At 37.9% G+C, this 12,149-nt stretch overlaps 1 protein-coding gene across 20 annotated transcripts in view; it reads right to left on the reverse strand.

Annotated features, from left to right (window-relative positions):
- Nucleotides 1-1,067: 1,067 nt before the first annotated feature.
- dtna (dystrobrevin alpha) overlaps nt 1,068-12,149 on the reverse strand; it is a 267,864-nt gene continuing 256,782 nt past the window's right edge. For all 20 annotated transcript variants that reach the window (XM_062980387.1, XM_062980386.1, XM_062980389.1 and 17 more), the window contains 4 exons: nt 11,185-11,353; nt 10,322-10,454; nt 9,026-9,073; nt 1,068-6,099 (listed from right to left, as the gene is read on the reverse strand). In XM_062980387.1, the coding sequence (XP_062836457.1) occupies nt 9,056-9,073; nt 10,322-10,454; nt 11,185-11,353 (320 nt within the window). In that variant the 3' untranslated portion in view covers nt 1,068-6,099; nt 9,026-9,055. The remainder of the gene's footprint in view (nt 6,100-9,025; nt 9,074-10,321; nt 10,455-11,184; nt 11,354-12,149) is intronic.

Genomic DNA, 12,149 nt, shown 5'->3' on the forward strand with positions numbered 1-12,149 from the left:
AGGTGTCACAGAGAAGCAGGGTAAGATTAAGAACTTTGTCAGAACTACTCTGGGTAAGCTGATTATGGAAAAAGACATGATGGCACCCATTCCAAAATCTGGGTAACCAGATATAATGGCACTCCAGAACTAAAGGAAAAACATTTTGTCATATCCAGACAATTGGCAACATGCATCTAGTAATTGCAGCAGTTGCTTCCACTTCTGCTAGGGATCTCATATGGTGATGATGAAAATAATAAAATATTATTCTTGTCCACCTTTCCCAATGGAAAGCACACATGATATGTGAAGATCTTTTCCAGGCCTGCACATTTTGCTGGGGCTTGTAGAAATGTGATAGTTAAGACAGCTAACCATCCAGACCCCTATCATGGCTTATAGAACAAGAAGTATGAGTTTGTAGAGCTTGTGCTCCACTCCATATTTAAATGTCATGATGGATTCAAGTGCATTTACCCATTCTTTTTCCCTCTTCTCACTCCAAGGAAAACATATAAACACTTTTGTTGGTTTTGCTGAACCTGTGTGGCTTTTGATACCATTGACTATGGTATCCTTCTGGGCTACCTCACTGGGATGGGACTTGAAAGTATTGTTTTACAGTGGTTCTATTCTTTCCTGGACGGGAGGACCCAGAAGGTGGTGCCAGAGGACTCCTGTTTGATTCTCTGGCACTGACCCTTGTGGTCACTTGGGTTCTATTTTGATTTTTATGCCATTTTATGCATACATGAAACTGCTGGGAAATGTTAATAACTTTATGCCATGTTCAACTGAGAAACTTTGATACAATTATTTTCAGCACTTCCATACAAAAAATGGGGGGCGGGGGGAGAGAGATAATTTTGAGAGTTTTGGCTACCTAGTTGTTGGTCAACTTATATCTTTTATTAAAAGAGAAAGTAGTACATAGAGAAGGTTTTTATAAATACCTGTTCAGCTCCCTGTATGAGTTTGAGGAAGAATTCTAAATTGGGGAATGAACAAAGCTTGAACCAATGTAGCATTTGTAAAAAAAACAAAAAAACAAAACAAAAAACAACAGAAAACAGAGGCTGAGTAAATTACTTTTAAAAATTCTTTCTTTTAATGAAGAAATAATTCCATTCCAAAATATAGACACACAATTAAATAGTTTAATCACTTCAAAATATAACATGTCCCCAGTAGGCTTGAACGCACACACACGCACACACACACACACACACACAACAATACTTAACAGCAATACAAAAAATCCAGTACAATAATAGTGCTGTTTACAATAGCAATGAGTAATGTAAAATTGGTGGTGCGTATTTTGTTTGGAGTGGTATGAAATAACAGTAGTTAAAAACATCAGACAGTTTGTAGCCTCAAGGTGTAACTCTTCATACATTTTTGGTTCAGAAGAAAAATGCCTTCTCTTCTCAGGACACAGTGGAGTGCTTGTCATTCAAGTATCCTTGCACTGAATTGAACCAACCTAACTGTTGTAAGCTGATGTCGTGATATTTACAAGATATATCTACAGTAATTCCAAGAGACTAATAAGAATGAGGGAAGATGATAAAAATAACAGCAGACATCTGGGCTAAATAATGATGCAACATTTTGTCTCATGCATATAAGAAAATACAGATTATCACAACAAAGGCCACACACCTTTTTAATGCAGTTTTTAGTTAACATTACTACTTACAGAGAATCTATCCTCCATCTTTTCTTTCAACATTCAAGAATCCTCTTCAACAACACATTCTGATTTCTGCGTCTTCATTACCTTTCCATTGACAATCTACATGACATTTTTGGCTGCAGTAATTGGCCCATGAAGAATTATAGGCCAGTTTAACAATTTCTGTAACTTTAAATGTTCACAATCTACAATCCAAACCAAGTTTAACAAACAGACAAGAACTGAAGAGGCTAAAACAGAGGCCCAGATAGGACAAACTCTCACCTGACCCATCTCCTACACACATTGTGTGCCACTGTGTGGAAAAAAGCGATCCACATCTTCACATCGTTTATTAAGATACATCTAAAATCTGACTCCCGTAGGCCTCAACATCACATGAGATATGGGAATTAACCATGGGATCTGACCTATATTGCTGGAATTTTACTCATGTTCACCATAGTTAAATTTTGTCCTTGCTGCACATTGGTGTCTGTTGACATGGAGGTTGGCTGGTGTGTCAGATGTGTGGCACACAGCAGCTTCCCCATCACATGTTGGAGATAAATCAGTGAGAAAGTATTGCCCTTGTAGGACCATTGCCAGCTTAACTGCTGGGTTACATAGTAAAACTAGGGCTGATATCCTGCTGGTGAATTACAATGACACAAATCAGACTTAAACCATTGCAACTCATTCTTTGGTGGTTGCGTCAATCAGAATTCTGTTCTGATTATGCAATTACCAAAATCACTCCCCAACAGACCTTGTAATCACCACTCCCCCATGTTCATTCGGATGTTCTCAGAGAGCAGGGGCATCAGTAAGGTTGTGCTCTACATACAAGGTCGGTTTGAGGGTTGCATTGGGAGATGTAAGTCATGAAGACATAGCTTTGTAATACAGGCATATCTCCTCACCTAGGTTTTGCTTTGGATAGGAAATAAAAAAGTGCTTAATCTTGGAGTTCCAGAGTACAAGAGGCCACCTAGAGATCTGCTTGGGGATTCTGTGAGGAAATCAGGCTGAGAGAATGGTGCTTGGGTTGTGAAGGCAATAATAGTGTGACACATATCTTGCAATGATTAGATTCATGCATGATCCTTACATGCAATGTTTGTATACAAATAAAGGCGGGCATCAAAGCAACATGGTTATTAATCCAACTGTAGTAATGTGGTTGGATTGGGATAATCCAGGTATGGCTGTGTTATAGTTCATTTCATCTCTTTTTCAGGAATTAACTGGCTGGGGTCCTGAGCTGTTAGCAAGATTTACTAGTGCTAAGCACTATTAGAGAGTAACCAGTTCCTGAGAGAAAGGTATCGGAGAGGTAAGCTATCACAGGTTACACATATCAGCTTGGCAGATATTACAGGAGTAAGGTTAGTTATTGCAATGATGGGGACATGGGTGTGTTTTTAAATAAGTGTTTTTTTTTATTTTCTTAGTTGTCTGAAATCTGAGTGTACTACTTAGCAACAATGCTGCAATGTAGACAAGGAGAAAATTAGCTAATGGTAACAATGATTCTGTGCATATGTGGTAAGTAGTGATAACCATTTAATCAAAGTAATATTTACTCCATATAGAATCTCAAATGAAATTTCTAATTCAGACAAATAAAATACACACATTTTGGGAATAGCATTGTTCAAAAATATATTTCCTACAATGTTTTTATTAAACGTGTGACTGATAGAACTGAGTTTTAAAACAGTGTTTGATATTAACATTGCTGTATCATATATGAAATATTTTATTAGCATCTTTGCAAATTCTACACTGCTTTCTGTTTTCACTTTGAACTGTTACTAGATAGGTAGCACTGCACTGTAAATATACAGAGAATATTCACAAATTTTCTTCTTCTTAAGAACAGGGTGAATTGCATCCTTTTTATTTTCCATTTTGGGCTCTTCCACAACTTTTGAGTATTAAAAATGCCCTTCCTAAAAAAAACCCTTGCTTTGCACAGTGCATATTTCTGCATAAAATACAGGGAATCTTAGCTGCCAAAGTATTTAGTAGTTAAACAATTTATCATTCTGATAGCTGCTGCAGATTCAGATCTACAGTCATTATTGACCAAACATCACTCCCTAAATCCATCTTTTTAGCTTGGAAGTGCCTGAAAGCAGTGCAGATTGTGTAGGCAAATGGCATCTGCAGTAGTCCCGAGATAAACAATTACTATAGGGATCATAAAACTCCCTGTTTTGCAACAACTCAACTGGCTGCCAATTTGTTTCTGGGCACAATTCAAAGTGTTGGTTATGAGCTATAGAGCCCTATATGACTCAGGTCCAGAGGGCCTTCTCAGTAGTTGCCTCTACTCCCTACCCAGGAAAGCCAGAATATCCTCCTCCTTTTGTACTTCTGTCGGTGAGCTAAAATTTTCATTTAGACTGGCTTTTAAAACAGAAAGTTTTAAAATAATGGGCTGGGGGGTGCAGTGTTGTTTTAACTGAATTGTTCTGAGAAGCTTTTAATTTTTAAAACTGTATTTTAGCTGAATTATTATTTTGTTTTTAATTAAATTGTTTTGATTTTTTTGAACCAATTTGAGTTGAGATCCTGGGAAAAAAATATTGTGATGATTATGATTATTATTTCAGAAGGACCCTAAGGACTAGTTGTCCATTCTTGATGCCTCACATGATCAGGAGACTCTTGCATACATCATTCCCTAGTTCTCCATTCTGTAATGCCTTGGAACACCATCAGGCTGGAAATCTGGGTTTTATGGGTAGAACTCCCAAACCAAGCTATGACAGCAGACCTATGTCAACTTAGTTACATTTAATGATGTAGTATGTCAACCATTGGCTTAAAAAACATAGTTTTTCACATGTTCCAAAATGCAAAAAAAAGATAAAAAAGAAAGCAAAGAAAGAAAAGAAAAGTTTGCTCATTGATAAGAAAACTTCTGAAATTCCTCATTCTTCCATGTAGGAATGCAGTTAAGAGAAGACCCACATCATTACCACATAGTAACGGCTCCAAAATCATTGCAATCTTTTTATAGGAATCCTGGTAGAAGCAAAGGTCTGTGATTTCTCTCATTCCTGCTGTTGTTAAAACAGGATGCATTTACTCAAAGGGACACTGTTGTAATTACCTCCTTCTCTTTTTCGGAACATACTTTCCTCTGTGCTTTTCATAGATAGCTAATATCCCCATTCAGCTCTGAAAGACAGTCTCACTACACACTTCCAAGAATGCATGCAGAACATCTGGTGGCTGGCTAAGGCAATGCACATTCAGAAATAAAAGGAAACAGTAGCAAGCGCACTTTTAAAGCTTATACATTTATAGCTGAAGGCCTCAACAAACAGGATATGGAGAATGGAGAAATGTGAAAGAACACATGCTTACTAAAGTTCTCAAACAGCAATTAAATAATACTATGAAAGGTTATACATAACGTTAGTTTAGGGGTTTTATGGCACCTGTGGTTTATAAACAGCTTTAGCAACGAGTATTTCAAAACATAGTTCACAGTTTTAAGAAGATCTGTGCTGATTTTAAAAACTAGATTCTATATCATTTGAATGCTGCCTTTTGTATATGATATCTATTTGGAAAGAAAATATTTACACTAACTTCTATGGCTGATTTGTTAGATTATTTTGAAAGAAAACATTCCTAAGTTATGCAGTAGCCCTAAATCATAGAGATACTTCTTAGTGCATTTTGTACAAATCTGTTATTCTTTGTTTTTTGTTTTTTTTTGTTTTGTTTTTTGCAGAAAGACTGTAAAACAAATTTCATCCTAAGACTGCAATACTGCATCTGGTCATATGCACTTAAATCCTACTCATATTGGTGGGATTCTTAGTGCATGCGGCTGGATTGAGGATTGCAGCTACTATTCTAGTACTTCATTTTTGGGCTATAAATATGTACACTCGAGTATATCCATTCAGTGTTAAATGCTTTGTTTTAAAATTTCCTCTGTGGAAAAACAATGTACAGTGTGTAGGAAAGTGTTCTAAAATTTCAAACAACTGAGAAATCAAACTCCTAATAGAAACACTATTGTTATTGTAAACTGAACAGGTTCAAGACGATGTGCAAAGGGCTTGTGTTGTGTTAGCTCTGCTGTTAATTGTAACAGCAGCATTGTTCAGCCTGTGTTCTTCACCGGTAATGAGCCATGTTACGTAAGATGTAGCTGATATTAACTTAGCTTTAAATAAAAGTCTTTTTTATTTTTCTTCAAAACAAACACCTACAAACTACAACTTCTAGAACAAAAAGGTACTGTGCTACAGTCTTCGGATCTAATTGGTTATTGTATGTCAGAGGAGCTGCACTTGTTTCACTTCTTCAGTGAAGTTGGCAGCCACCTTATCTCTGTCATCCATATGGGTGCAGCTCTCCTCCTCATCTGTTCTTACATCACTTTCGTTGTCCGTTTGACTGCAGCTTTCCTGTCAAGAAATATTTAACAGAATTTTGACGGCAGCCGCTGTCACAGTATACAAGGACACATTGTCAGACTTGTATATCATATTATATATATTAGGAGGGAAAATGGTTTAAAACCTATACCACATCCCTGATCAAATGTCCCGAAGGCACATCACTGCTTATTCAAACATACTGTACATTAAATGTGTTGGTTTTAGTTCCACCCTGTAACAACCCATACAATGCATTTTAGTTAGATAAGAGGAGTATTATGGACATGGATAACTAAAATCATAGAATCATAGAATCATAGAGTTGGAAGAGACCTCATGAAGCAGGAAATCGCATTCAAAGTACTCCGACAGATAGGCATCCAGCCTCTGCTTAAAAGCCTCCAAAGAAAGAGCCTCCACCAAACTCCGGGGTAGAGAGTTCCACTGCTGAACAGCTCTCACAGTGGTAAAGTTCTTCCTAATGTTCAGGTGGAATCTCCTTTCCTGTAGTTTGAAGCCATTGTTCTGCGCCCTAGTCTCCAAGGTAGCAGAAAACAAGTTTGCACCCTCCTCCCTGTGACATCCCCTCACATATTTATACATGGCTATCATGTCTCCTCTCAGCCTTCTCTTCTGCAAGCTAAACATGCCCAGCTCTTTAAGCCGTTCCTCATAGGGCTTGTTTTCTAGACCCTTGATCATTTTAGTTGCCCTCCTCTGGACACATTCCAGCTTGTCAACATCTCCCTTAAATTGCAGTGCCCAGAATTGGACACAGTATTACAGGTGTGGTCTGACCAAGGCAGAGTAGAGGGGGAGAATGACTTCCCTGAATCTAGATACTATACTCCTATTGATGCAGGCCAAAATCCCATTGGCTTTTTTAGCTGCTGCATGACACTGTTGGTTCATGTTTACCTTGTTGTCTACAAGGACTCTAAGATCTTGTTCACACATAGTGCTCTCGAGCCAGGTATGCCCCATTCTGTATCTTTGCATTTCATTTTTTCTGCCTAAGTGGAGTATCTTGCATTTGTTCCTGTTGTAATTTGTTTTGTAAGTTTTGGCCCATCTCTCTAATCTGTCAAGAACATTTTGAATTCTGCTCCTGTCTTCTGGAGTGTTGGCTAACCCTCCCAATTTGGTGTTGTCTGCAAACGTGATGATCATGACTTCTAACGCTTCATTTAGGTCATTAATAAAGATGTTGAACAGAACCGGGCCCAGGATGGAACCCTGCTTATGGCATTTCACTCGTCACTTCTTTCCAGAATGAAGAGGAAACACTGGTGAGCACCCTTTGGGTTCGTTTGCTTAACCAATTACAACTATGCCTAGATCTTTGTTGAGAAAGGGGTTGCAGTGGACACCCCAGCCTAAGCTAGTGAGAGATGTTTCTACTTGAGTCTCCAAATATGCAACAGGATGCAATGAATCTTGTCCTTCAGAGGGAGTGGAAGCCTTTCTTAAACAAGTAGAGCACCACTTGCTGGGAAAAGTCACTCACTACCAGTTCTTGCATCTGTCCTGGATGAGTTTAAATTTACTGGTCTTTAATCAATCCATTACTTATAAAATGTTTTCATATATATACCAATATGTGGCTGGTATAGAACTCACCATAACTCACTGTAACATACAATAGGGAGGACCTAATGAGGTTGCACTCAAGACTACAAGTTTATGAATTAAATTAGGTAAAACCCAAATAAGAACAATTACTTTTGCTAATATTTTAAATAATTTCTTCTGTAAGTATTATTTAGAACAAAGATACAGCAAGTGTACATTGGTGTACCGTGGCTGTTTTATATCAACAAGTCCATCAAGGCAAGCTACTAGTAAAATACGCATTTTTCTCCAGATTGCTAGCTTTCCCGGTGCTGCTCAATTGGAACAGAAATAAAAGCAATATATGACCTTTATGGATGGCACATGAGTTGTTTATTTAATACATCCAATAAGTTATGGAACTACCTATATGTTTTAGATTATTGAAAGAAACACAGTCTATTGTCACATTAATTGCCACATTAATCGTTCTTCCCTCCATGAAAAAAATCTCTTTCCCAATGGCCAGTAAATTTGAGGCATAAAAAATGCCCCTTTAAGGCAAGCTGTTAAAAAACCTCTCTTGGAGGTAAGAGAGTTAAAAAAAGAAACCTGGCAACATCTCTCTCTTCCTTTTCGCTCCACTCTCCTTGTTTCTAGGAGATAAGAGATGGGTTTTTAAATAAATAAATAAAGCAAATGGAGCTGGATCTCTCAATTTTTCTTTTTCTCTTTCCCCTCATTGTCTCAAAACCTGGCAAATATTAGGCATCTGTTTATCGTATAATAGTTGCACCCCCCTTTTTAAGGGAAAATATGTGACTATTACACAATAAAATACGGTACTTCACACAATGCAGTTACAGCAATTTGGCAGTGCCATGGATCCATTCTATGGAATCTTGAGATCCCACAGATCCCAACTTTGTGAGCTATTTTGAATCCTCTGCTCTAGTGTCACCATAAACTCTGTATTCCAGGATTCCACAGGATGCAGCTATGGCAGTTAAAATGGTTCCAAACTGTAATGACTGTGTAGTGTGAATGTGCCCATTTCTTTCCTTTCTGAATTTCCTGACGTATCCCAGGAAGAGGGGGAAATAGAAACTAAATCAGGAGTGAGTGAAGGAGCAACTCACTTTCACCCAAAACTTTGTGTTCTGGCCACTTGCTTTCTCTAGCAACAGCAAAAGATAATGGCCAGAAAGCAACCAACTGAATATACCAACAACAGGTGGGTCCCTGGTATCAATGCCTTATCTTTGGTATATGAAATGGAGAAGAAAGACACAAAGGGTATAGGGATCTGACAGCAGTATGTTTAGATATACAGATGCACATTCTATAGGACCTGCTAGTAAAACTAGTTGCTGATCAGAGTCTTCGATAACATAATACTTACTGGAAAGGAGAGTGATGCAAGGATAGCTACTCATCCTTGCAAGCTGACCTGTGAATAAAAAAGAAAGTGAAAGCTGAAGATGTGAGCAGCCAAATCTGTGTAGCATTCTGCTGAGAGCAGCATACAAAAGAGGTGAGAAGGTGTTTGCATACCTTGACAGTACAGAGGAAACAAGGTAGCATGCAGAAAGAAGGTAGCATCTGCAGCTAATGAGGCTGGGGTGAAGGAAAAGCATAAGATTTGCTCTTCTGAATGCAAATGTTATTTGGTTCATTCTTCCAAAATATTTTGCTCCTAATTCTTTTTTTAACTGTACACTACAGTATGTGTGTGTGATTGTGATTTTGTTGTTGGGAAAGTTTTAGATGCATTCTGGACATCAACTGTTCTTTGATTAAAAAAAAATTAGAACAATGTACCTGGGTAAAATTATGATAGAAGGACCTCCTGAACCAGAATCAATCAGCCCTACTGGAAAAGTCTTTAATATGTAGTGAAATAACACACATATTCTCATTGTTACAATTACTGACTTGGTGTGTGGGTTGGAATTAAGCCCCACAAGACAGTATTTAATGAGGCTCAGCTATTTGTGCCAAGGAATACAATCCTTATGAGACAATCCAATCCTTGATTTATGCTGGGTAGATATAGACGAGATCCCTACTGGAAGTCTTATGTTGGGATGTAAGGAGACATGAGTTGCAATCCTTTGAACTCTGTGAGGTATAGCATCAGAAATGTATTGTGGGTACTTGGTGAAAGTATGCTTGTAGGGTGGGTTGAAGAATGCACCGAATTATGCCTGTCTTTTCCTTGCATAATGCCTATTTGGTTTTTGAGATCAGTTCTGTGCTTCACTGAAAAGCACTATATGTATGACAGCATGAGTGTTCTACCTTTGGAAATGATGGCTCATTCACACATGCTAATCATTTTACTCTGAAGCCATGAAGTGCTAAACATGTATGTGTGAATCAACCTCTCCCCATGTCGTGTATCTGTAAAAATTGTTGACAAAGCACATTTTTTGACAGAGAATGTTACCAGCATTTGGGATGCACCAAATAACAGCTTGTGAGGGTTAATGGCACCCTTTTTCATTTCAGTACACAAAGTACTTACTGATGATTCAGAGACAGGAAAAATGAGTGAATCTCGGTGTTATTTTGAAGGAAGCCTCATTGCCATGTAAAACGTACTTTAGGTGGCAATAGAAATAAAATCTATCTAGTACAGTGTAATTTGTCAAGTCTAATTTAACCTTAATAATTTTGTTTGGTTGTCTCATTTTACCTGATAAGCTTCATCCTGAAGCTTTTGTTTCAAATATTCCTCCATCTTGAGCTCATTCTCTAGCTGGCGGACAGAATCATTTTCATAGTTCTCATCATCTGCTCTAACATAAGGATCTCCATCTTCTGTAACCCTAAAGACAATTATTAATAAATAGCTTCCTAAAATAAAAACAAGCACTAAAATTCTCAACACTGTTTGTATTATCCGCATAAATGTGAAAGGCAAGATCAGTTTTATGCTTTTTTCTTTTAGCTATATATATAAAAGTGATTATTAATGTCATTGGGCTAAATTAAGTCTTAGTCTTACCTAGACTAAACAAGGTAGCTGTAGCCAACAGTTACATCTAATTTAATGGGTTTACTCTAGGTAAGATGAATGTTCGATTTAACCATTTGTGACATTCTTCACATTTCACCTTTTAAATACTCATGTAGAGAATATATTATCTGTACCGTAGGATTTTTGATATATATATCAGAGCTCAATTACAACTTCAGCAAAACTGATTACAAGTTCCTTCCTAGACTGCATATATCTAACTAAAAACTGGAGGTAGAACACGTGACTGCTTTGCTATGCAAAAATAAGCATGTTCCTGTATGCAGTAAACTAGCACTTCATGAAGTTCCTAGCTTTCTCCTTATATGGATTTTTTTTTTAAAAAAATGGACTAAATAACAATACATCATTACTATTCATAGGCTATTCTTTAGTTAAGAGAACTACTTAATTTTGCATGAACATAACATTATTGCTTAGTGTCAGATATTTTACTGAAGACAAAAGGGAATATGTAATGTGTAACAAGGAAGAAAGAAAGGAAAAAAAGGAGCAAGAACGTGTGGGAGGGTACCCACATATCGCTGCGAATAGTTCCAGTGGCAGCTGCACTGTGAAGGTAGCCTGGCTTCCGGGCCTGGATCTGTGCAAGGAAAGCCTTTTCGGAAGTGGGCGATGGGACAAGGTCATCAAAATGAGCCCGACCAAACTCAGAATCCACATTACTCTCTGTCTCGCTTCCAACTTCTGTGAAAAGAAAGGTGAGGATGAGGATACTATGGTTAAAATTCTGGTATGCTTTTCTCGTTTTTTAAGCATAGAGTGAGTTTACTGTCATCTGAGATGGCTCAAAATAAAGTAGTATGTATAAAACTTTAAAGAAAGAGCTGTTACATTCCTGTACTATCTACATAGATTATCTGTTAAATGGTTTTTTAAAGCACTGTAACAAATTGATGTCCTTGTTCTGCATTTCATTTCCCTTTTATAGAGTGAGTATCCCTTATCCAAATATGCTTGGGACCAGATGTGTTTTGGGTTTCAGAGTTTTTCCAGATTTAGGAATATCTGTATTTTCATATATATACATGAGTGATCTTGGAGATAAAACCCAGTCTAAAGAGGAAGTTCATTTATATTTCATGCACACCTTAGACACATAGCCTGAAGGTAAGTTTATACAATCTATATATATAAAAGAGTGATGGCATCACGGCGATGGACAAAACAACAAATCTACAGCCCCCCCAAACTCGAAAATTGGCAATGCAATCCATCATCCCCGCCTCCAGTAAGATACAACACAAACAAACAAAAAACACAATCACAACACCAAAAAAACACAACAGGCGATGTGCGCATGCGCACAAACACAATCCTCCCAACTCTTCCCCCGCGTGCGCGTGCACACACAAAACCGTCCCCCCTCCCTCCCCCTCTATCGCCGCCTCCACCGCCGAAGCCAGAGACTCGCCAGGAGAAGGCACATCTCCGCCTCACGAGGCTGAGCTCCCCATCCTCGAATTGGGAGTTCCACTCCAAA

Source organism: Anolis carolinensis, chromosome 4, assembly GCF_035594765.1.
Source record: "Anolis carolinensis isolate JA03-04 chromosome 4, rAnoCar3.1.pri, whole genome shotgun sequence".
Classification (NCBI taxonomy): domain Eukaryota; kingdom Metazoa; phylum Chordata; class Lepidosauria; order Squamata; family Dactyloidae; genus Anolis; species Anolis carolinensis.